The sequence below is a fragment of the Staurois parvus genome, unplaced genomic scaffold, assembly GCF_062004578.1.
Source record: "Staurois parvus isolate SC_StPar_1 unplaced genomic scaffold, SC_StPar_1.0 ptg001245l, whole genome shotgun sequence".
Lineage (NCBI taxonomy): Eukaryota > Metazoa > Chordata > Amphibia > Anura > Ranidae > Staurois > Staurois parvus.
This window is the reverse complement of record NW_028319041.1, coordinates 101,503-124,824: the sequence shown is the minus strand read 5'-3', so window position 1 is coordinate 124,824 and position 23,322 is coordinate 101,503. Positions and strand designations below refer to the sequence as shown.

General features: G+C 44.4%; 1 protein-coding gene across 1 annotated transcript in view; it reads left to right on the top strand.

Annotated features, from left to right (window-relative positions):
- LOC149437918 (obscurin-like) overlaps nucleotides 1–23,322 on the top strand; it is a 138,915-nt gene that overhangs the window by 52,596 nt on the left and 62,997 nt on the right. Inside the window, exons 4-10 of the mRNA XM_089660485.1 lie at nucleotides 2,365–2,477; nucleotides 6,256–6,424; nucleotides 9,427–9,508; nucleotides 15,848–16,048; nucleotides 17,837–17,897; nucleotides 19,413–19,490; nucleotides 21,649–21,821. Of these exons, the coding sequence (XP_089516611.1) occupies nucleotides 2,365–2,477; nucleotides 6,256–6,424; nucleotides 9,427–9,508; nucleotides 15,848–16,048; nucleotides 17,837–17,897; nucleotides 19,413–19,490; nucleotides 21,649–21,821 (877 nt within the window). The remainder of the gene's footprint in view (nucleotides 1–2,364; nucleotides 2,478–6,255; nucleotides 6,425–9,426; nucleotides 9,509–15,847; nucleotides 16,049–17,836; nucleotides 17,898–19,412; nucleotides 19,491–21,648; nucleotides 21,822–23,322) is intronic.

Genomic DNA, 23,322 nt, shown 5'->3' with positions numbered 1-23,322 from the left:
GCATTGTACAGTGGGCACATATCAGGAATAGGAAATGTTGGGTTTATATATTGTGTAATATATTGGAGGACCGCATTACTGTGAATGTGAAATGCATCAGGGTGTCCTTTTTGCCTGTTGTATGCTGTTTTGTGCAGCAGGGCAGTGTTAATGCATGAGCACTCCAGGGTCGTACCCAGGGACCCCAGGTGCATGGGGGCCCCATGATTATCTTGCATTACATCATACTTGCCAACTGTCCAGGATTTGCTGGGATAGTCACGGTTTAACTAAGCTGCCCCAGGATGGCCCAGGCAGCATCCCAGAACCTGTACTGTGCCCTCCTGATCCCAGTATTGTGCCCTCCTAACTCCCCCTGTATTGTGCCCTCCTGATCCTAGTATTGTGCCCTCCTGACCCCAGTATTGTGCCCTCGTGATCCCAGTATTGTGCCCCCCTGACTCCCCCTGTACTGTGCCCTCCTGACTCCCCCTGTACTGTGCCCTCCTGATCCCAGTATTGTGCCCTCCTAACTCCCCCTGTATTGTGCCCTCCTGATCCTAGTATTGTGCCCTCCTGACCCCAGTATTGTGCCCTCCTGACCCCAGTATTGTGCCCTCGTGATCCCAGTATTGTGCCCTCCTGACTCCCCCTGTACTGTGCCCTCCTGATCCCAGTATTGTGCCCTCCTAACTCCCCCTGTATTGTGCCCTCCTGATCCCAGTATTGTTCCCTCCTGACCAGGGGCGGACTGACAACTCAAGGGGCCCCCGGGCAATAGGGGATCATGGGGCCCCTGTGCCCTTGCCCAAACTCAAAAAAGCCTATGAAAAAGGTACCAGGGGTATCTCATGGGGCCCCCTACTGACCCCGGGCCCTCGGGCAGTGTCCAAGTTTCCAAATAGTCAGTCCGCCCCTGCTTCTGACTCCCCCTGTACTGTGCCCTCCTGGTCCCAGTATTGTGCCCTCCTAACTCCCCCTGTGCTGTACCCTCGTGATCCCAGTATTGTGCCCTCCTGATCCCAGTATTGTGCCCTCCTGACTCCTCCTGTACTGTGCCCTCCTGATCCCAGTATTGTGCCCTCCTGACTCCTCCTGTACTGTGCCCTCCTGATCCCAGTATTGTGCCCTCCTGATCCCAGTATTGTGCCCTCCTGATCCCAGTATTGTGCCCTCCTGATCCTAGTATTGTGCCCTCCCCTGCATGTTGAAATGCATTTTTTATATATTGCAAAGTATATGAAAAATATTTATGAAAAAATATGTATATTTTTATATATTCTTTAGATTTTTTTTAACATATAAAAAAAGTAATTTCAACATATATTTTTATATGCAGTCCAAAAATGTAGATTAAATGTATTTTTAAAGACATACAGTATATTTGAAAATGTATTTTTAAAAATATTTTTCACATATTTTGTAATAAAAATGCATTTCAACATACAGTGTATATATATATACATTTATTTATTTTTATTTTATTTTTTACCTATTGAAATATATTGAATACGGCCAAAATTGTAGTATTTCAAATATATGTCAATATAGGGAAGGATATTTTTAAAATATATTTGAAATATATTTTTCTTCCATGTGGGTAGGTGCATAGATTGGGGCAGGATGCTATTGGCACCAGTGCATTACTTTGCCCAGGGGCCCATGATGCTATTAGGTCGGCCCTGGGTTTTATGGACTGATGCTAATAGAGTTCTACTTTTTTAATATAGTCTTCAGATTTTTTTTAACATATAAAAAAGTCATTTTAACATATATTTTCAAATGCATTCCAAAAATGTTGACTAAATTTATTTTTAAAGACATACAGTATATTTGAAAATGTATTTTTAAAAATATTTGTCATATATTTTAAAAACGCATTTCAACATACAGTGTGTATATATATTTATTTATTTATTTATACGGCCAAAATTGTAGTAGTTCAAATATATGTAGATATATTCGGGCAGAATATTTGTAAAATATATTTGAAATATATTTTTCTTCCATGTGGGTAGGTGCATAGATTGGGGCAGGATGCTATTGGCCCCAGTGCATTACTTTGCCCAGGGGCCCATGATGCTATTAGGTCGGCCCTGGGTTTTATGGACTGATGCTAATAGAGAAGTTCTACTTTTAGCTGGAGTTCAGTCATCCAGTATACTGAGCAATGTATTCTCAGCAACGAGCTGGATATGCACCCAATAGTGAGACTGTCCTGACCTTGTGCGGTATTCTGCTATCCTTATACCTAGAAGGCAGAAGCAGGTGAGAATGTGGGTGCAGGGGGCACATTTCGTACCTGCAGGGCACACATTCCTTACAGGTTTTGCTACAAATCCTTGCAATGTATGGATCTGACCGGCTAAAAATTGTGTTTTCCAGGACCCCCGTATATGCAGGTGACTATAGAAGATGTGCACGCCAACTGCGGGGAGACGGCACAGTTTGACGCAGTTATAGACGGAAGCCCCCCACTTACCATTACCTGGTACAAGGTGAGTGCGAAGACACCCCACAATCACTGCATTGTGAGGTTCATCACAGTCCGCTCTCTACATATTGTAATTATTTACTCATTAGGAAGAACCGTACATTACAAGGTATTTAACCACTTGCCGTCCGGCCCATGTATATAAACGGCCGGACGGTGGTAGTGTGGGGGCGGGTTGCCGTTCATAAACGGCGCCTGCCATTTTGAATTGTGCGCGCTCCCTGGGAGTGCGCGGCACCGTGATCCAGTGTCTTCTGTGTCCTCCGGACACAGAGGAACGCCAATCGCTGTATGGGACCTCTGTGTGAGGTCCCGATCATGTGATCAGTGATTGAACATGACCATTCGAGCAAGGGCCCGGGGTCAGTAGGAGGCCCTATGAGATGCCCCTGGTACCTTTTATAGGCTTTTTTGGGTGTGGTTTGAGTGTGGGCGAGGACACAGGGGCCCCGTGATCCCCTATTGCCCTGGGGCCCCATGAGTTGTCAGTCCACCCCTGATATGTACATGTATCTGTGTGTATGTGTGTCTGTACGTGCCTGTTTGTGTATACATGTGTCTGTATGTGTGTGTGTGTACATGTGTCTCTGTGCGTGTGTGTACATGTTTCTGTGTGTGTATGTGTATGTACATGTCTGTGTGTGTGTACATGTTTCTGTGTGTGTGTGTGTGTGTATGTGTATGTACATGTCTGTGTGTGTGTACATGTGTCTCTGTGCGTGTGTGTACATGTTTCTGTGTGTGTATGTGTGTATGTACATGTCTGTGTGTGTGTACAGGTGTCTCTGTTTGTGTGTGTTTGTTGGTGGCGAGTAACTCCTATGGCCTGGCTAGTAGCTTAGGACTTGAAATTTTAAGCCCTGCTGTACACCATACTTTGAGGTTTCGCATGAAAGAAAATATGTTAGGCACTGCTGCAATAATAATAATAATTATAATTTCTGCACAGAAATGAGCCGGAACACATCCAAACACCACAAAAAAAAGACAGCTAATCTCAACACATACTGCTCTCTCTATTTCTCTTAAAATGTCTGAAATAGTTAATTTTTTACTGTTTTTCAGTGCATTCTGGGCATTTTGGAAGGTCTCCTGAGTTAATCTTTAAAAAACTGTGAATAATCATATGCTACCTATAACATATATAAATCTCCAATCATATCACAAAATTATAAATTCACAAAATTTAAATAATACCAAAGAAAGTGTCCAAATCTAGATCAATGCAAAATATAAAAATAATGTCCTTCAATATAGAAATAAATATATAGTCACTCAGTGAAAACTTCCAAAAATCCTGGTGATGATTCTGTGGAATTTATCTTGTCCAGTGTATGTATTTTATGGTTTATCAGAGATAATGCACTATGTACATTTTCTTTTCTTTTGAGGTTTACTTTGCTCAAGGGAACCATTTGGAAGGCTTCAACACCAGGATTTTTAGAATTTGACTATATATTTATTTTTATATTTTTGAAGGACGTTATTTTTATATTTTGCATTGATCTATATTTGGACACTTTCTTTTGTATTATTTAAATTTTGTGATTTTATAATTTTGTGATATGATTGGAGATCTACCGGTATATATGTTATAGGTAGCATATGATTATTCACAGATTGTTTAACCTTTAGGGTGAAAGTGTTTATATATGCTATTGGGTATATTTTTGGTTATATAGTTGCAAGAAAAAGTATGTGAACCCCTTGGGATTACGTAGAGTTTTGCATGAATTGGGCATAAAATGTGCTCTGAACGTCATCTAAGTCACAACAATAGAAGAACACAGTCTGCTGAACATAATACTACACAAACATTAGATGTTGCCATGGTTTAATTGCACATAACATGTAAACATTCACAGTGCAGGGAGGAAAAAGTATGTGAACCTTTGGACTTAATAACTGGTTGCCCCTCCTTTGGCAGCAATAACCTCAACCAAACGTTTCCTGTAGTTGCAGATCAGACCTGCACAACGATCTGGAGTCATTTTGGACCACTCCTCTTCACAAAACTGTTTCAGTGTAGTAATATTCTTGGGATGTCTGGTGTGAATCGCTCTCTTAAGGTCATGCCACAGCATTTCAATCGGGTTGAGGTCAGGACTCTGACTGGGCCACTCCAGAAGGCGTATTCTGTGCTGTTGCAGCCATTGTTTTTTTGAATTACTTGTATGCTTTGGGTCATTGTCCTGTTGCATCACCCATCCTCTGCGGAGCTTCAGTTGGCGGACAGATGGTCATACGTTTTCCTGCAAAATGTCTTTATAAACTCTGGAATTCATTTTGCCATCAATGACAAAAATCCGTCCAGGCCCTGAGGCAGCAAAGCAGCCCCAAACCATGATGTTCCCTCCGCCATGTTTCACAGTGGGGATGAGGTTTTGATGTTGGTGTGCTGTGCCTTTTTTTCGCCACACATAGTGTTGTGTGTTCTTCCCAAACAACTCAATCTTGGTTTCATCTGTCCACAGTATATTTTGCCAGTAGTGCTGTGGAACATCCAGGTGCTCTTTTGCAAACTTCAAACGTGCTGCAATCTTCTTTTTGGACAGCAATGGCTTCCTCCGTGGTGTCCTCCCATGTACTCCATTCTTGTTTAGTGTTTTCCTTATTGTAGATGTGTCAACAAAAATGTTAGCATGTGCCAGAGATTTCTGTAGGTCTTTAGCTGACACTCTGGGATCCTTCTTTACCTCATGCAGCATTCTGCGCTGTGCTCTTGCAGTCATTTTTACAGGACGACCCCGCCTAGGGAGAGTAGCAACAGTGCTAAACTTTCTCCATTTGTAGACAGTCTGTCTTACCGTGGACACATGAACATCAAGGCTTTTGGAGATACTTTTGTAACCCTTTCCAGCTTCATGCAAGTCAACAATTCTTGATGGTAGGTCTTCTGAGAGCTCTTTTCTGCGAGGCATGGTTCACATCAGACAGTGCTTCTTGAAACCAGTAAACCCAAAACAGGTGTGTGTTTTTTTAAGGGCAGGACAGCTGTCAGCAACACATCCAATATCATCACACTGATTGGAGTCAAGGTTGGCTCATTCCTGGCTCCAATTAGCTCTGGGAGAAGTCATTAAGCTAGGGCCTCACATACTTTTTCCTCCCTGCACTGTGAATGTTTCTATGTTATGTGCAATTAAACCATGGCAACATCTAATGTTTGTGTAGTATTATGTTCAGCAGACTGTGTTCTTCTATTGTTGTGACTTAGATGACGTTCAGAGCACATTTTATGCCCAATTCATGCAAACCTCCACGTAATCCCAAGGGGTTCACATACTTTTTCTTGCAACTGTAGATTTATTTAGTGGATACCGTATATTTAGATATATCTTTAAAAAACGCTTCTAAATGCAACGCTCATAAACGCGGTATGCAAACGAGGCTAAACAGACGTTTTTTTAACCTGCGTTTTCCAGCAGTCAGTTTCCATCGTTCAGAAGTGCCCCGTGTATATGGAGCATTAATTGTTCCCCATTGTGTCCAAAACCAAAGAAAAAAAAATGTAAAGTTTGTGAAGAGATAATCATTTGGGGACACTTTCCACCCTAAATGTCATTTGTTTTTAGAGATATAGAGTATTACAGCCGGACAGTGCAGGGGGGGCTCTCTTTTTTCAGGACCCATAGCAGTCAAATGGTCTGAGTTTTTTTTTTTTACATGCTCAGTGTACTTCTCATAATTTTTCACTACAAAATAAAGAGTCTGAATTTGTATGAATATCAAAAATTGCCCTCCGCTCCGTACAAATGCCAAAATCTTCGTCTTTTCTGCAGGATAACACATTGTTGAAGGACAGCGATCGATTCCAGCTGGTGAGAGATGGCAGGAAGTGCTCCCTGGTCATCCGGAGCACAGAGCGCGGCGACGGCGGCGTGTACACGTGTGTGGCCAGGAACAGCGGAGGAGAGGTGTCTTGCAAGGCTGAGCTGGTTATGCAGGAAGGTAATTATTTCCTATAATCTGCTACAGGGCAATACTGTTCATTATATTAGTTGGTGATCCATGGCTTTGCTTTAATCTGTGATATTCATATTGGATTACTTCTGTTAGAGCTCATTCACACGTGAGGTTGGGGGGAGGGGTGGAAAAACCCTGAGGTTGAGCTGCACTTTTAAAACCCTCCAAACACTACCCCTTTTAGCTGCAGAGGCAGTGGCCCAGGTGTGTACACATGCCACAGCCACAGTGCTTTTTTGCTGCAGCAGTACCTATACCCCCCGTTGCTTCCGGTGGGCGTAGCACCAGCCAGTGGCGTCCCGAGGCAGGTGCGGGGGGTGCGGCCCGCACCAGGTGACACCGATCACACGGGATGACACAGGACCCGCTCCACAAAAAGGTACGTTGTAAAGCAAGCCGACGATCCCTGCAGGATGGATCCGATCCATTCTGCGGGGATCGTCGGCTTTCTTTACAACTTATCTTTTTGTGGAGTGGGTCCGGTGTCACCCCGTATAGGTTGCATGCCGACGATCCCTGCAGGATGGATGGGATCTGCGGATTGGGGAGCATAATGGATCGGACTCCGATCCATTATGCTCAATCCGCAGATCTGAACCATCCTGCAGGGATCGTCGGCATGCAACCTACAGGGGGTGACACAGGACCCACTCCACAAAAAGAGAAGTTATAAAGAATGGATCGGAGTCTGATCCATTATGCTCAATCTGCAGATCCAATCCATTTTGCGGGGCTCGTCGGAGGGGGTGTCACCAAGTGTTACCGCACTGGGTAATGCCCACCCTAGGGACGCCCCTGGCGCCAGCTAAGAGCAACCCATTCAAGTAAATGTGGCCACTCTGCAACCGCATGCAATGCGCATTAGTATGGGGTTCAAAGGGTTAAAGCACACAGAGAGGAGATGGTATAATAGTCATCTGAACATGGATAGCTCTTCAAAGAGCAGCACATAGTTACATAGTTAGTCTGGCTGAAAAAAGACAAATGTCCATCTAGTTCAACCATTAAAAAAAAAGTTACAATCCTACACCCACGTTTGATCCAAAGGAAGGCAAAAAAACCAGCAAAGTATGATCCAATTTGCTCCTGCTGGGAAAAAACTCCTTCCTGATCCCCCCGAGAGGCAATCGGATATTCCCTGGATCAACTTTACCTATAATATGTGTGTGAACACACATGACACTGGTGACACTGTGACTGGTGGGGTGGTGATTAGCTACACTGGGACTAGTTACACATGTCTCTATACTGACATGGACGGGGGATGGGTGAGGAATGTAAGGACGCCCCATCGTTTGATGGAAATAAAATGATCGACCTACATAGGACTGAATTCGAAGACGCCCCAAAAATCAAAGTGAAGAAACAATGCAGCAGGGGAGTCCATTTGGCTGAAATGTCATTGCAGCAACTCAGAATGGTCCTCAGTAATTTGTGTGGCCCCCACGTGCTTGTATGCATGCATGCCTGACAACGTCGGGGGAGGCTCCTAATGAGACCACGGATGGTGTCCTGGGGGATTTCCTCCCAGATCTGGACCAGGGCATCACTGAGCTCCTGGACAGTCTGAGGTGCAACCTGGCAGCGTCGGATGGACCGAAACATGACGTCCCAAAGGGGTTCTATTGGATTTAGGTCAGGCTAGCATGGGGGCCATTCAATGGTATCAATTCCTTCATCCTCCAGGAACTGCCTGCATACTCTCACCACATGAGGCCGGGCATTGTTGTGCACCAGGAGGAACCCAGGACCCACTGCACCAGGAGGAACCCAGGACCCACTGCACCAGTGTAGGGTCTGACAATGGGTCCAAGGATTTCATCCCCATACCTAATGGCAGTCAGGGTGCCATTGTCTAGCCTGTAGAGGTCTGTGTGTCCCTCCATGGATATGCCTCCCCAGACCATCACTGACCCACCACCAAAACAGTTATGCTGAACCATGTTACAGGCAGCAGAACGTTCTCCGCGGCTTCTCCAGACCCTTTCACGTCTGTCACATGTGCTCAGGGCTGAACCTGCTCTCATCTGTGAAAAGGCACCAGTGGTGGACCTGCCAATTCTGGTGTTCAATGGCAAATGCCAATCCAGCTCTACGGTGCCGGGCAGTGAGCACAGGACCCACTAGGGGACATCGAGCCCTCAGGCCACCCTCATGAAGTCTGTTTCTGATTGTTTGGTCAGAGACATTCACACCAGTGGCCTGCTGGAGGTCATTTTGTAGGGCTCTGGCAGGGCTCATCCTGTTCCTCCTTGCACAAAGGAGCAGATACCGGTCCTGCTGATGGGTTAAGGACCTTCTACGGCCCTATCCAGCTCTCCTAGGGTAACTGCCTGTCTCCTGGAATCTCCTCCATGCTCTTGAGACTGTGCTGAGAGACACAGCAAACCTTCTGGCAATGGCACGTATTGATGTGCCATCCTGGAGAAGTTGGACTGCCTGTGCAACCTCTGTAGGGTCCAGGTATGGCCTCATGCTACCAGTAGTGACACTGACCCTAGCCAAATGCAAAACGAGTGAAAAACAGTCAGAAAAGAGGAGCAGGGAAAAAATGGCTTCCACTTGTAAAATCATTCCTGTTTTGGGGATCGTCTCATTATTGCCCATCTAGTGCACCTGTTGTTATTTTCATGAACACCAAAGCAGCTGAAATTGATTAACAACCCCCTCTGCTACTTACCTGACCAGATCAATATCCCAGGAGTGTCACTGACTTGATGCTAGACTCTGATTAAAAAAATCTCCCTTTAATTTTTTTGAGCGGTATATATATATATATAAATTTTTCTATGCAGTTACTAAAAGGTTCACTTTAAATATTATCCCTGCATGGGCTCCATAACATTTTTTTTTAGACCATAAACAGAGCATTGCTAGTAGAAGTTATGTGGGATTCGGTGGGAGTGACGTCCAATCATCTCCCGAGCCCAGGGTGGATGAGCTGTGCCGGGTCCTCTATTGTGTGACAGGAGTTTTCTCATTTACAGAGGAGAAAGAAGACGACACGAAGATTGTTCACAAGAGAAGGAAGCTAAAATCTTTCTTTGAGGTTAAAGAGGAGATTGGCAGGTAGGTGGAATGGGAATTTGCTCCCAGCTCACATCAGTCTTTACTTTGGCTCTCTGTCTAGATACTGACTAGTTTCAGCTTTTCTCAATCTTTGTAACATGGAGCAACCCTTGAAATTAGTTTTAGGTCTCAATTATATCTACACCTTATGGTCAGTGGGAAGAATGTCCCTTACATTGGTGATCAGTGGGAAGAATGTCCCTTACATTGGTGATCAGTGGGAAGAATGTCCCTTACATTGGTGATCAGTGGGAAGAATGTCCCTTACATTGGTGATCAGTGGGAAGAATGTCCCTTACATTGGTGATCAGTGGGAAGAATGTTCCTTACATTGGTGATCAGTGGGAAGAATGTCCCTTACATTGGTGGTCAGTGGGAAGAATGTCCCTTACATTGGGGATCAGTGGGAAGAATGTCCCTTACATTGGTGATCAGTGGGAAGAATGTCCTTTACATTGGTGGTCAGTGGGAAGAATGTCCCTTACATTGGTGATCAGTGGGAAGAATGTCCCTTACATTGGTGGTCAGTGAGAAGAATGTCCCTTTCATTGGTGGTCAGTGGGAAGAATGTCCCTTACATTGGTGATCAGTGGAAAGAATGTCCCTTACATTGGTGGTCAGTGAGAAGAATGTCCCTTACACTGGTGATCAGTGGGAAGAATGTCCCTTACATTGGTGGTCAGTGGGAAGAATGTTCCTTACATTGGGGATCAGTGGGAAGAATGTCCCTTACATTGGTGGTCAGTGGGAAGACTGTTCCCTACATTGGTGATCAGTGGGAAGAATGCTCCTTACATTGGTGGTTAGTGGGAAGAATGCCCCTTACATTGGTGGTCAGTGGGAAGAATGCCCCTTACATTGGTGATCAGTGGGAAGAATGTCTCTTACATTGGTGGCCAGTGGGAAGAATGTCCCTTACATTTGTGGTCAGTGGGAAGAATGTTCCTTACATTGGTGATCAGTGGGAAGAATGCTCCTTACATTGGTGGTCAGTGGGAAGAATGTCCCTTACATTGGTGGCCAGTGGGAAGAATGTCCCTTACATTGGCGGTCAGAGGGAAGAATGTCCCTTACATTGGTGATAAGTGGGAAGAATGCTCCTTACATTGGTGATCAGTGGGAAGAATGTCCCTTACATTGGTGATCAGTGGGAAGAATGTCCCTTACATTGGTGGTCAGTGGGAAGAATGTCCCTTACATTGATGATCAGTGGGAACAATGTCCCTTACATTGGTGATCAGTGGGAAGAATGTCCCTTACATTGGTGGTCAGTGGGAAGAATGTCCCTTACATTGGTGATCAGTGGAAAGAATGTCCCTTACATTGGTGGTCAGTGAGAAGAATGTCCCTTACCCTGGTGATCAGTGGGAAGAATGTCCCTTACATTGGTGGTCAGTGCGAAGAATGTCCCTTACATTGGTGATCATTGGGAAGAATGCTCCTTACATTGGTGGTCAGTGGGAAGAATGTTCCTTACATTGGGGATCGGTGGTAAGAATGCCCCTTACATTGGTGGTCAGTGGGAAGACTGTTCCCTACATTGGTGATCAGTGGGAAGAATGCTCCTTACATTGGTGGTTAGTTGGAAGAATGCCCCTTACATTGGTGGTCAGTGGGAAGAATGTCCCTTACATTGGTGATCAGTGGGAAGAATGTCTCTTACATTGGTGGCCAGTGGGAAGAATGCCCCTTACATTTGTGGTCAGTGGGAAGAATGTTCCTTACATTGGTGATCAGTGGGAAGAATGCTCCTTACATTGGTGGTCAGTGGGAAGAATGTCCCTTACATTGGTGGCCAGTGGGAAGAATGTCCCTTACATTGGCGGTCAGAGGGAAGAATGTCCCTTACGTTGGTGATCAGTGGGAAGAATGTCCCTTATATTGGTGGTCAGAGGGAAGAATGTCCCTTACATTGGTGGTCAGCGGGAAGAATGTCTCTTACATTGGTGGCCAGTGGGAAGAATGTCCCTTGGATTGGTGTCCAGTGGGAAGAATGTCCCTTACATTGGTGGTCAGTGGGAAGAATGTCCCTTACATTGGTGATCAGTGAGAAGAATGTCCCTTACATTGGTGGTCAGTGGGAAGAATGCCCCTTACATTGGTGATCAGTGGGAAGAATGTCCCTTACATTGGTGGTCAGTGGGAAGAATGCCCCTTACATTGGTGATCAGTGGGAAGAATGTCCTTTACATTGGTGGTCAGTGGGAAGAATGTCCCTTACATTGGTGATCAGTGGGAAGAATGTCCCTTACATTGGTGGTCAGTGAGAAGAATGTCCCTTTCATTGGTGGTCAGTGGGAAGAATGTCCCTTACATTGGTGATCAGTGGAAAGAATGTCCCTTACATTGGTGGTCAGTGAGAAGAATGTCCCTTACACTGGTGATCAGTGGGAAGAATGTCCCTTACATTGGTGGTCAGTGGGAAGAATGTTCCTTACATTGGGGATCAGTGGGAAGAATGTCCCTTACATTGGTGGTCAGTGGGAAGACTGTTCCCTACATTGGTGATCAGTGGGAAGAATGCTCCTTACATTGGTGGTTAGTGGGAAGAATGCCCCTTACATTGGTGGTCAGTGGGAAGAATGCCCCTTACATTGGTGATCAGTGGGAAGAATGTCTCTTACATTGGTGGCCAGTGGGAAGAATGCCCCTTACATTTGTGGTCAGTGGGAAGAATGTTCCTTACATTGGTGATCAGTGGGAAGAATGCTCCTTACATTGGTGGTCAGTGGGAAGAATGTCCCTTACATTGGTGGCCAGTGGGAAGAATGTCCCTTACATTGGCGGTCAGAGGGAAGAATGTCCCTTACATTGGTGATAAGTGGGAAGAATGCTCCTTACATTGGTTATCAGTGGGAAGAATGTCCCTTACATTGGTGATCAGTGGGAAGAATGTCCCTTACATTGGTGGTCAGTGGGAAGAATGTCCCTTACATTGATGATCAGTGGGAACAATGTCCCTTACATTGGTGATCAGTGGGAAGAATGTCCCTTACATTGGTGGTCAGTGGGAAGAATGTCCCTTACATTGGTGATCAGTGGAAAGAATGTCCTTTACATTGGTGGTCAGTGAGAAGAATGTCCCTTACCCTGGTGATCAGTGGGAAGAATGTCCCTTACATTGGTGGTCAGTGCGAAGAATGTCCCTTACATTGGTGATCATTGGGAAGAATGCTCCTTACATTGGTGGTCAGTGGGAAGAATGTTCCTTACATTGGGGATCGGTGGGAAGAATGTCCCTTACATTGGTGGTCAGTGGGAAGACTGTTCCCTACATTGGTGATCAGTGGGAAGAATGCTCCTTACATTGGTGGTTAGTTGGAAGAATGCCCCTTACATTGGTGGTCAGTGGGAAGAATGTCCCTTACATTGGTGATCAGTGGGAAGAATGTCTCTTACATTGGTGGCCAGTGGGAAGAATGCCCCTTACATTTGTGGTCAGTGGGAAGAATGTTCCTTACATTGGTGATCAGTGGGAAGAATGCTCCTTACATTGGTGGTCAGTGGGAAGAATGTCCCTTACATTGGTGGCCAGTGGGAAGAATGTCCCTTACATTGGCGGTCAGAGGGAAGAATGTCCCTTACGTTGGTGATCAGTGGGAAGAATGTCCCTTATATTGGTGGTCAGAGGGAAGAATGCCCCTTACATTGGTGGTCAGCGGGAAGAATGTCTCTTACATTGGTGGCCAGTGGGAAGAATGTCCCTTGGATTGGTGTCCAGTGGGAAGAATGTCCCTTACATTGGTGGTCAGTGGGAAGAATGTCCCTTACATTGGTGATCAGTGAGAAGAATGTCCCTTACATTGGTGGTCAGTGGGAAGAATGCCCCTTACATTGGTGATCAGTGGGAAGAATGTCCCTTACATTGGTGGTCAGTGGGAAGAATGCCCCTTACATTGGTGATCAGTGGGTAGAATGTTCCATACATTGGTGGCCAGTGAGAAGAATGGTCCTTATATTGATGGACAGTGAGAAGAATTCCCCTTATATTAGTGGTCAGTGGGAGGAATGCCCTTCACATTGGTTGTCAGTGGAAAGAATGATCCTTACATTGGTGATCAGTGAGAGGAATGCTCCTTATACCGGTGGTTATTCAGAAGAATCCCAGTCAGTGGGAAGAATGCTCCTCACATTGGTAGTCAACAGGAAGAATGTTCCTTACATTGATGTTCAATGGGAGGAACATTCCCAGCACTGGAGAGGTGATGAGTATTGCACCCTGAGCTTTTTTTATATGTTAAAGTGATTCTAAAGGCTTAAGGTTTTTTACCTTCATGAATTCTATGCATGAAGCTTAAAAAACCTTCTATGTGCAGCCCCCCCCCCCCCCCATACTCACCTAAGCCCCCTCCCAATCCAGCAATGTGCACTGGAGTCTCGGCTATCCTAGGACTCCCTCTTTTCATTGGCTGAGAAAGAAGAGAGAGCCATTGAAATCCCCCTCCCAATCCAGCGATGTGCAATGGAGTCTCGGCTATCCTGGGACTCCCCCTTCTCAAAGGCTGAGACAGAAGCGGGAGCCACTGACTCCCACTGCTGTCAATCACAGCCAGTGAGCCAATGAAAAGAGAGAGGGGCAGGGCCAAGCAGTGGCTCCATGTGTGCATGGACACATGGAGCAGCGAGTGCTCCCATAGCAAGCTGCTTGCTATGGGGGCACCAGACTGGAGGGAGGAGCCAGGAGAACATGCGGGGGACCTGAGAAGAGGAGGATCCGGACTGCTCTGTGGAAAACCACGGCTCACAGCAGGTAAGTACAGACATGTTTGTTTTTTTAAATATTAAGCCTTTAGAATCACTTTAACCGTTTCAATACCGTGCAATTTTCCCCCTTCCTGCCCAGGCCATTTTTCAGGTTTCAGCGCTCTCACACTTTGAATGACAATTGCGCAGTCATACAACATTGTACCCAAACTAAAATTTTATCATTTTCTTCACACAACTAGAGCTTTCTTTTGGTGGTATTTAATCACCGCTGGGGTTTTTATTTTTTGCTAAATTAACAAAAAAAGACCAAAAATTTTGAAAAAAAAACACATTTTTCTTTGTTTCTGTTATAAAAGTTTACAAATAAATAATTGTTCTTCATAAATTTAGACCGAGATGTATTCTGCTACATGTCTTTGGTGAAAATAACCCAAATTAGGATGTATTATTTAGTTTGTAGGAAAGTTATAGAGTTCACAAACTATGGTATAGATCTGAATATTGATCAATCCTGAAGTACTGACAGCCAATCTAATTTCTTGAGGTCCAAGAATGTCAGAATAGTACAGATATCCCCAAATGACCCCTTTTTGCTGAGTAGACAGTCGGACGTACTTCATAAGAGGCATGGCGAGTTTTTTGAAGTTGTATTTTTTTGTCATAATTTTTCCGAAAATGAAAAAATGAAAAATATTATTTTCACTATTTTTTTTTTTACATACTGTCACCAGTGCAGTACAGCGTCATCATATAACTGGCATGGCGGTGAACAGGGACACTGACTGGTGACAGTATGAAAAAAAAAAAAAATTATATTTTTTTTTAATTTTTTTTATTTTTTTATTATATTTAATTTTTTATTACATTTTTTTTTTTATTTTTTTTAAGATTTTTTTTCATATTTTACTATGACCAAAATAGTACAATGTTACCATAGTAACATTGTACTACTTTGGGGAAGTGATCAGTATTTTTTTTTTTTTCTTTTTTTACACAATTTGCTTATAGCAAAGAATTACTTTGCTATAAGCAAGCATTTAGCTGAATGAAATCGATTCATTCAGCTTTTTTTTTTTTTTTTTTTTTTTGTGCTTAGCTGTGATTTGGTCACAGCTAATCACATGACATGTGCATGTGATTAGCTGTGACCATTCACAGCTAGGCACTAGTATACAATGGATGGCATCATGAATGAAGCCATCCATTGTATACAACTGTCATGTGACCTGCTGTGATTGGTCGCGGCAGGTCACATGGTACCGGCAACGGGAGCCGGTACTCGGATCTGTCATCGGCCGTGTCCGAGGTGCACGGGCGGTGACAGATCCCGCTGCTGCGCCGCTCTGCAATAGCGCAAACGGCGCATGTGCGGGAGCACGCCAAATGGCGTGGACCCGGAAAGCTGCAGCGCTTTTCAAGCCGCCAAACGGCTATTGGCCGGGCGGCTAATGGTTAAGCTCCTATGGCAGCTTTTAAAAAAACAAATGTAACCCATATTAGGCTTTAACCTTTCCCTACTTTTTCCAAATGAAACAAGGCTGTAGATACACTTTTATCAACTGACATGTAAGAGGATGAACTGTAAGAGAAAACACGTTCACGTTATATCACTTTGACTTTCTCTGTTTTCAGAGGGTCCTTTGGCTTCGTGAAACGCGTAGTGCACAAAGGTAATGGCGCAACATGTGCCGCTAAATTCATTCCACTGAGAAGTAAGACTCGGCAGCAAGCGTACCACGAGCGTGACATCTTGTCGGAAGTGTCGCATGAGCGAATCACTCTGCTCCTTGATGCCTTTGAAACAAAGAAAACACTCATTCTTATTTTGGAAATGTATCCTTTACTGTGGCCTCACATCGCTTGACAGACAAAAATTCTACACAATCGTGGGACTTTTATAGTGAAACCTTATCATATATCCCCGTATGGCAGAGATCAAACTGAAGTCTGAGGATTTGCAAAAAAAAGCCAGGCAGGCTATATGAGATCTCAGCAATGCTAGGATAGGGTCATCCAGCTCCCAGGGTGAAGATGGTGAATTGCATCCCCCCCCCCCCCTCCACCAAGTACAGCCCCCAGTAGAGTTTCCCTGTAGATCAAGAGTCCTCAATAGAGTCTCCCTTTACATCTGGTGTCCCCAATAGAGTCCCCCTTTACATCTGGTTTCCCCAATAGAGTCCCCCTTTACATCTGGTGTCCCCAATAGAGTCTCCCTTTACATCTGGTGTCCCCAATAGAGTCCCCCTTTACATCTGGTGTCCCCAATAGAGTCCCCCTTTACATCTGGTGTCCCCAATAGAGTCTCCCTTTACATCTGGTGTCCCCAATAGAGTCCCCCTTTACATCTGGTGTCCCCAATAGAGTCCCCCTTTACATCTAGTGTCCCCAATAGAGTCCTCCTTTACATCTGGTGTCCCCAATAGAGTCCTCCTTTACATCTGGTGTCCCCAATAGAGTCCCCCTTTACATCTGGTGTCCCCAATAGAGTCCCCCTTTACATCTGGTGTCCCCAGTAGAGTCCCCCTTTACATCAGGTGTCCCTAACAGAGTCCCCCTTTACATCTGGTGTCCCCATGCTCCCACGTTGTTCCACACACCCCATTCCCCCCCCCCCCCAGCTTTCCCCCCTTGTACTGGGAGATCAGTACTCACAGCCTCTCCTCCCTCTCTCCGATCATCTGACAAGTCACATGACAGAAGAAGAGAGGAAGAAGGAGACAGTCCACCCTCCTTCCTCTGCAGAGTGGCACAGAGACTGAGGATAGTTCTCTGTCTCAGTGCCAGCTCTTTTCCATCCCATCCAGGCGGAAAGGGGAAAGCAAAATCTTCCCTCCAGCAGCAGCTATTGGCTGCTGCTCCTTCTGACAGGAGTGACACTGCAGTCACTCCTGTCAGTAAGGACTGGGATGAGTGGCCAACTTGGCAGTGCCCGATGCAGGTGCCTGCTCAGTCCCCCCCTAGTCTCAGCCCTGGATTTCAGTGCCAACATCTTTCAGGCAATGGGAGCTGGAAGGGAGAAGTTTAGGAATTATAAGAATTCAAAGATAAGGTGTGGTATGATAATTTCATAATCCAACAGGAAACCAGACTAATTGGACAATGTGTAAACTTCAATGTATTGATGAGCATATAATTCAGCTTGCTCCAGCTGACAACAAACACCATACATGTAACAATAAACTAAAAGATCAGAGATTTGAATATGTCACATGATCACATGATCCTTCACATGATATGAATATGTCACATGATCACATGATCCTTCACATGATATGAATATGTCACATGATCCTTCACACACGAATGGAAAGATTAATCTGATCAGTTTTTCCTTTGTCAGACTGTCATGGACGGAAGGAGCCAGGGGTCTCCTAGTAGTATGAATATATCTGTGTACCAGGTTCTTCTGGGCCAGTTCAGTCCAAATATTTTAGAAGTAAAATGGTTTCTATATTCGGTATATTTTATCTGTAAGTTTAGCTGTATGGCTGGAGTTCAGCTTACAGCTACAAAACGATGCCGGGATGAGAATACTAACATAACTGTCTAATTCATGAGCATGGATATGTGGAATAATATGAGTATCTTTTGGCAAGTCTTTATTTTTCTTAATTAGAACAGATGCTGCGGGGAGGAACTGCTGGACCGACTCTTCCGGAAACACACTATCACAGAAAAAGAGGTTAGTGGGTGTTTATCTTTCTAGCTAATAGAAACTAGAAACATGAAAGGACATTAGTGCAATATAATAAGAAAAATGTATATAAATATAATAATATACTGTATATAATATAACTAATAATTGTATAGTAATATTCAATTATAATAATACTACAAAATAATATAAAATATATATACTGTAAATGTATTAGTAATACCAACAAATAACAAATAATAAAAATAATAATAATAAATAAATAAGAGACAGAGATCGACATTCTTCTTCATTGTTACCAACAATAATGCAAAAGGACACACATCAGTTCACAGTCTAAAAAAACAATGCTTTGGATTTTTTTTTTACTCCCTGTTTAAATAAAAAAGCCCCAAAGCAGCCCTTACCCTTTCCATGCTTACCATTCTCTCCTTTCTTCTCCTCTTCCAATTCTCTCCTCTCAGCTCCTCTCCCCATTCTCTCCTCTCAGCTCCTCTCCCCATTCTCTCCTGTCAGCTCCTCTCCCCATTCTCTCCCCTCAGCTCCTCTCCCCATTCTCTCCCCTCAGCTCCTCTTCCCATTCTCTCCTCTCATGTTTTATTCCATCCTCTCCTCTCATCTCCTTTTCCCATTCTCTCCTCTTATTTCCTCTTCCCATTCTCTCCTCTCATCTCCTCTTCCCATTCTCTCCTCTCATCTCCTCTTCCCATCCTCTCCTCTCCTCATCCCATTCTCTCCTCTCATCTCCTCATCCCATTCTCTCCTCTCATCTCCTCTTCCCATTCTTTCCTCTCATTTTCTCTTCCCATTCTCTTCTCTCATATCTTCGTCCCATTCTCTCCTCTCTTCTCCTCTTCTAATTCTCTGCTCTCATCTCCTCTTCCCATTCTCTCCTCTTAACTCCTCTCCCCATTCTCCCTTCTAATCTTCTCTTCCTATTCTCTCATTTCATGTCCTCTTCCCATTCTCTCCTCTTAGCTCCTCTTCCCATTCTCTACTCTCATCTCCTTATCCCATTCTCTACTCTTAGCTCCTCTCCCTGTTCTCTCATTTTATGTCCTCTTCCCATTCTCTCCTCTCATCTCCTCTTCCCATTCTCTCCTTTTAGCTCCTCTTCCCATTCTCTCCTCTCAGCTCCTCATCCCATTCTCATCCTCTCATCTCTTCTCCCCATTCTGTCCTCTCATCTCCTCTCCCCATTTTCTCCTCTCATCTCCTCTCCCCATTCTCTCCTCTCAACCCCTTGTCCCATTCTCTCCTCTTAGCCCCTCGTCCCATTCTCTCCTCTCATCTCCTCTCCCCATTCTGTCTTCTCATCTCCTCTCCCCATTTTCTCCTCTCATCTTCTCTCCCCATTCTCTCCTCTCATCTCCTCTCCCCATTCTCTCCTCTCATCTCCTCTCCCCATTCTCTCCTCTCATCTCCTCTCCCCATTCTCTCCTCTCATCTCCTCTCCCTATTCTCTCCTCTCATCTGCTCCTCTTCTCATATCTTCTCAGCTCCAACAAAAGAGTGAAATCTTCTTTACTCTTACGTTTGCAGGTGAAGCTGTATATCAGACAACTCCTTGAAGCCGTTGCTTATCTTCACGAAAAAAATATTCTTCATCTGGACATCAAGGTAAACTTTCCTCATTAATGCATCGATTGTAAATGTCAGCTTTTAGTTTGTTCGCATTTGAAAATGACCCAGAAGGAGGAATGGGGAGCAAAGAATTATGTAACTGAAAATAAGTCACTTTACACAGTTTTAGAAAATGTACAATTCTTTTTTCTGTTGTTGTTAATACCCAACTATTGTTGTTGGCTGCGGAACAGTCAACTTTTTTCTAATGGCATTGGCACTAGATATTTAAAGGGACAAATTTTCCAGGCCTCTACCAGATATTGTCTGGGTCTCTGGCATTAGATATGGCACAACATCTCATTCTCTCAGTTACAGTGAGGAACAGAAGTATTTGAACCCCCTGCGATTTTGCAAGTTCTCCAACTTCTCCATCATGGAGGGTCTGACATTCACATTGTAGGTGCATTCCCACTCTGAGAGACAGAATTAAAAAAAATAATTCAGGAAATCCCATTGTATGATTTGTAAAGAATGTATTTGTCTTGCACGGCTGAACAGAAGTATTTGAACCCCTGAGAAGATCCGTGTTAATATTTGGTACAGAAGCCTTTATCTGCAGTTACAGAGGTTAGACGTTTCCTGTAGTTCCTGACCAGGTTTGCACTGCAACAGGGATTTTGGCCGACTCCTCCACACAGATCTCCTCTAGATCTGTCAGGTTTCGGGGCTGTCGCTGAGCAACACGGAGTTTCAGCTCCCTCCAAAGATGTTGTATTGGATTTAGGTCTGGAGACTGGCTAGGCCACTCCAGAACCTTGATATGCTTCTTACGGAGCCACTCCTTGGTTCTCCTGGCTGTGTGCTTCGGGTCGTTGTCATGTTGGAAGACCCGGCCACGACCCATCTTCAATGCTCTGACTGAGGAAGGAAGTTGTTGCTCAAAATCTCACAATAAATGGCCCCATTCATCCTCTCCTTAATACAGTGCAGTTGTCCTGCCCCCTTTGCAGAAAAGCACCCCCAAAGCATGATGTTACCACCCCCATGCTTCACAGTAGGTATGGTGTTCTTGGAATGCAACTCATCCTTCTTTTTCCTCCAAACACGATGAGTGAAGTTTAGACCAAAAAGTTCTACTTTGGTCTCATATGACCACATGACTTTCTCCCATGCCTCCTCTGGATCATCCAGATGGTCATTGGCAAATTTCAGACGGGCCTGGACATGTGATGACTTGAGCAGGGGAACCTACAGACGGGCCTGGACATGTGATGACTTGAGCAGGGGAACCTTCCGTGCAATGCATGATTTGAAACCATGACGCCGTAGTGTTCTACCGACAGTGACCTGTGAAACTGTGGTCCCAGCTCTCTTCATGTCATTGACCAGCTCCTCCCTTGTAGTTCTGGGCTGATTCCTCACCTTTCTTATCATCAGTGATACCCCACGAGGTGACATCTTGCATGGAGCCCCAGTCCGAGGGAGACTGACAGTCGTCTTTAGCCTCTTCCATTTTCTAACAATTGCTCCAACAGTTGATCTATTTTCACCAAGCTGCTTGGCAATTGCCCCGTAGCCCTTTCCAACCTTGTGGAGGTCCACAATTTTGTCTCTGGTGTCTTTTGACAGCTCTTTGGTCTTCCCATGGTAGTAGTTGGCGTCTGACTGACTGTGGGGTGGACAGGTGTCTTTAAAGAGCTCAGACAGGTGCTACTAAGTTACATTAATGAGTGGAGTAGAGGTGGACATTTTAAAGGCGCAGTAACAGGTCTTTGAGAGCCAGAATTCTTGCTGTTTCTTAGGTGTTCAAATACTTCTGTTCAGCAGTGCGAGACAAATACATTCTTTACAAATCATACAATGGGATTTCCTGAATTATTTTTTTTAATTCTGTCTCTCAGAGTGGGAATGCACCTACAATGTGAATGTCAGACCCCTCCATGATTTCTAAGTGGGAGAACTTGCAAAATCGCAGGGGGTTCAAATACTTCTGTTCCTCACTGTACATATCACAAGATGGTCTTCTGGCTCCTAAAGCAAGAATGCCAAAGTTGCATCCTACAGCTCGCAGTCCTAGTTGTTTCACAGTGCAGTTTGCAGATTATTACTGTCTTTGCTGAGAGCTCTTTTGAAGAAACAAAAAAAAAAAAACATTCTTTGGCTTCGAATGTGCTTTGCAGCTTTGTTAATCCCACGTGTTCCCTTCTTCCAGCCGTCCAACATTCTGATGGTTCACACCGATAAGGAGGACATTAAACTCTGCGACTTCGGATTCTCCCAGAAAATAATCCAGTCTGAGTTCCAGTACAGCAAGTATGGCTCCCCCGAGTTTGTTCCTCCAGAAATTGCTGCTCAGGCGCCCGTATCCAAGTCTTCCGATATCTGGTAATTATTATAGCTGTGTGTGTGTAAAACGTGTTGTTTTAATGCAGATATAAACTGAAACCAAATGACTTCAACTTTGCTAGAGCACTTTTTTAATACGATACTTTTTTTCATTTTTGTTGCACTTCATTGCTGCTGATCTTCTGCAATCTTTTCTACTGCAACAATTTGGTTGTACCTTGTATGCAATGCTTATTTACAAAATATAGTAAAAAATATACTGTTTAAAAAAATAAATTAAAATAAAATAACTTTTTCCCCAAACCAGCAGAGACTATACCCCCCCTCCCCCCAAGATTGGCTTTCTGTATACAGTTGCAAGAAAAAGTATGTGAACCCCTTGGGATTATGTGGAGTTTTGCATGAATTGGGCATAAAATGTGCTCTGAACGTCATCTAAGTCACAACAATAGAAGAACACAGTCTGCTGAACATAATACTACACAAACATTAGATGTTGCCATGGTTTAATTGCACATAACATGTAAACATTCACAGTGCAGGGAGGAAAAAGTATGTGAACCTTTGGACATAATAACTGGTTGACCCTCCTTTGGCAGCAATAACCTCAACCAAACGTTTCCTGTAGTTGCAGATCAGACCTGCACAACGATCTGGAGTCATTTTGGACCACTCCTCTTCACAAAACTGTTTCAGTGTAGCAATATTCTTGGGATGTCTGGTGTGAATCGCTCTCTTAAGGTCATGCCACAGCATTTCAATCGGGTTGAGGTCAGGACTCTGACTGGGCCACTCCAGGAGGCGTATTCTGTGCTGTTGCGGCCATTGTTTTGTTGAATGACTTGTATGCTTTGGGTCATTGTCCTGTTGCATCACCCATCCTCTGCGGAGCTTCGGTTGGCAGACAGATGGTCGTACGTTTTCCTGCAAAATGTCTTGGTAAACTCTGGAATTCATTTTCCCATCAATGACAACAATCCGTCCAGACCCTGAGGCAGCAAAGCAGCCCCAAACCATGATGTTCCCTCCGCCATGTTTCACAGTGGGGATGAGGTTTTGATGTTGGTGTGCTGTGCCTTTTTTTCTCCACACATAGTGTTGTGTGTTCTTCCCAAACAACTCAATCTTGGTTTCATCTGTCCACAGTATATTCTGCCAGTAGTGCTGTGGAACATCCAGGTGCTCTTTTGCAAACTTCAAACGTGCTGCAATCTTCTTTTTGGACAGCAATGGCTTCCTCCGTGGTGTCCTCCCATGTACTCCATTCTTGTTTAATGTTTTCCTTATTGTAGATGTGTCAACAAAAATGTTAGCATGTGCCAGAGATTTCTGTAGGTCTTTAGCTGACACTCTGGGATTCTTCTTTACCTCATGCAGCATTCTGCGCTGTGCTCTTGTAGTCATTTTTACAGGACGACCACGCCTAGGGAGAGTAGCACCAGTGCTAAACTTTCTCCATTTGTAGACAGTCTGTCTTACCGTGGACACATGAACATCAAGGCTTTTGGAGATACTTTTGTAACCATTTCCAGTTTCATGC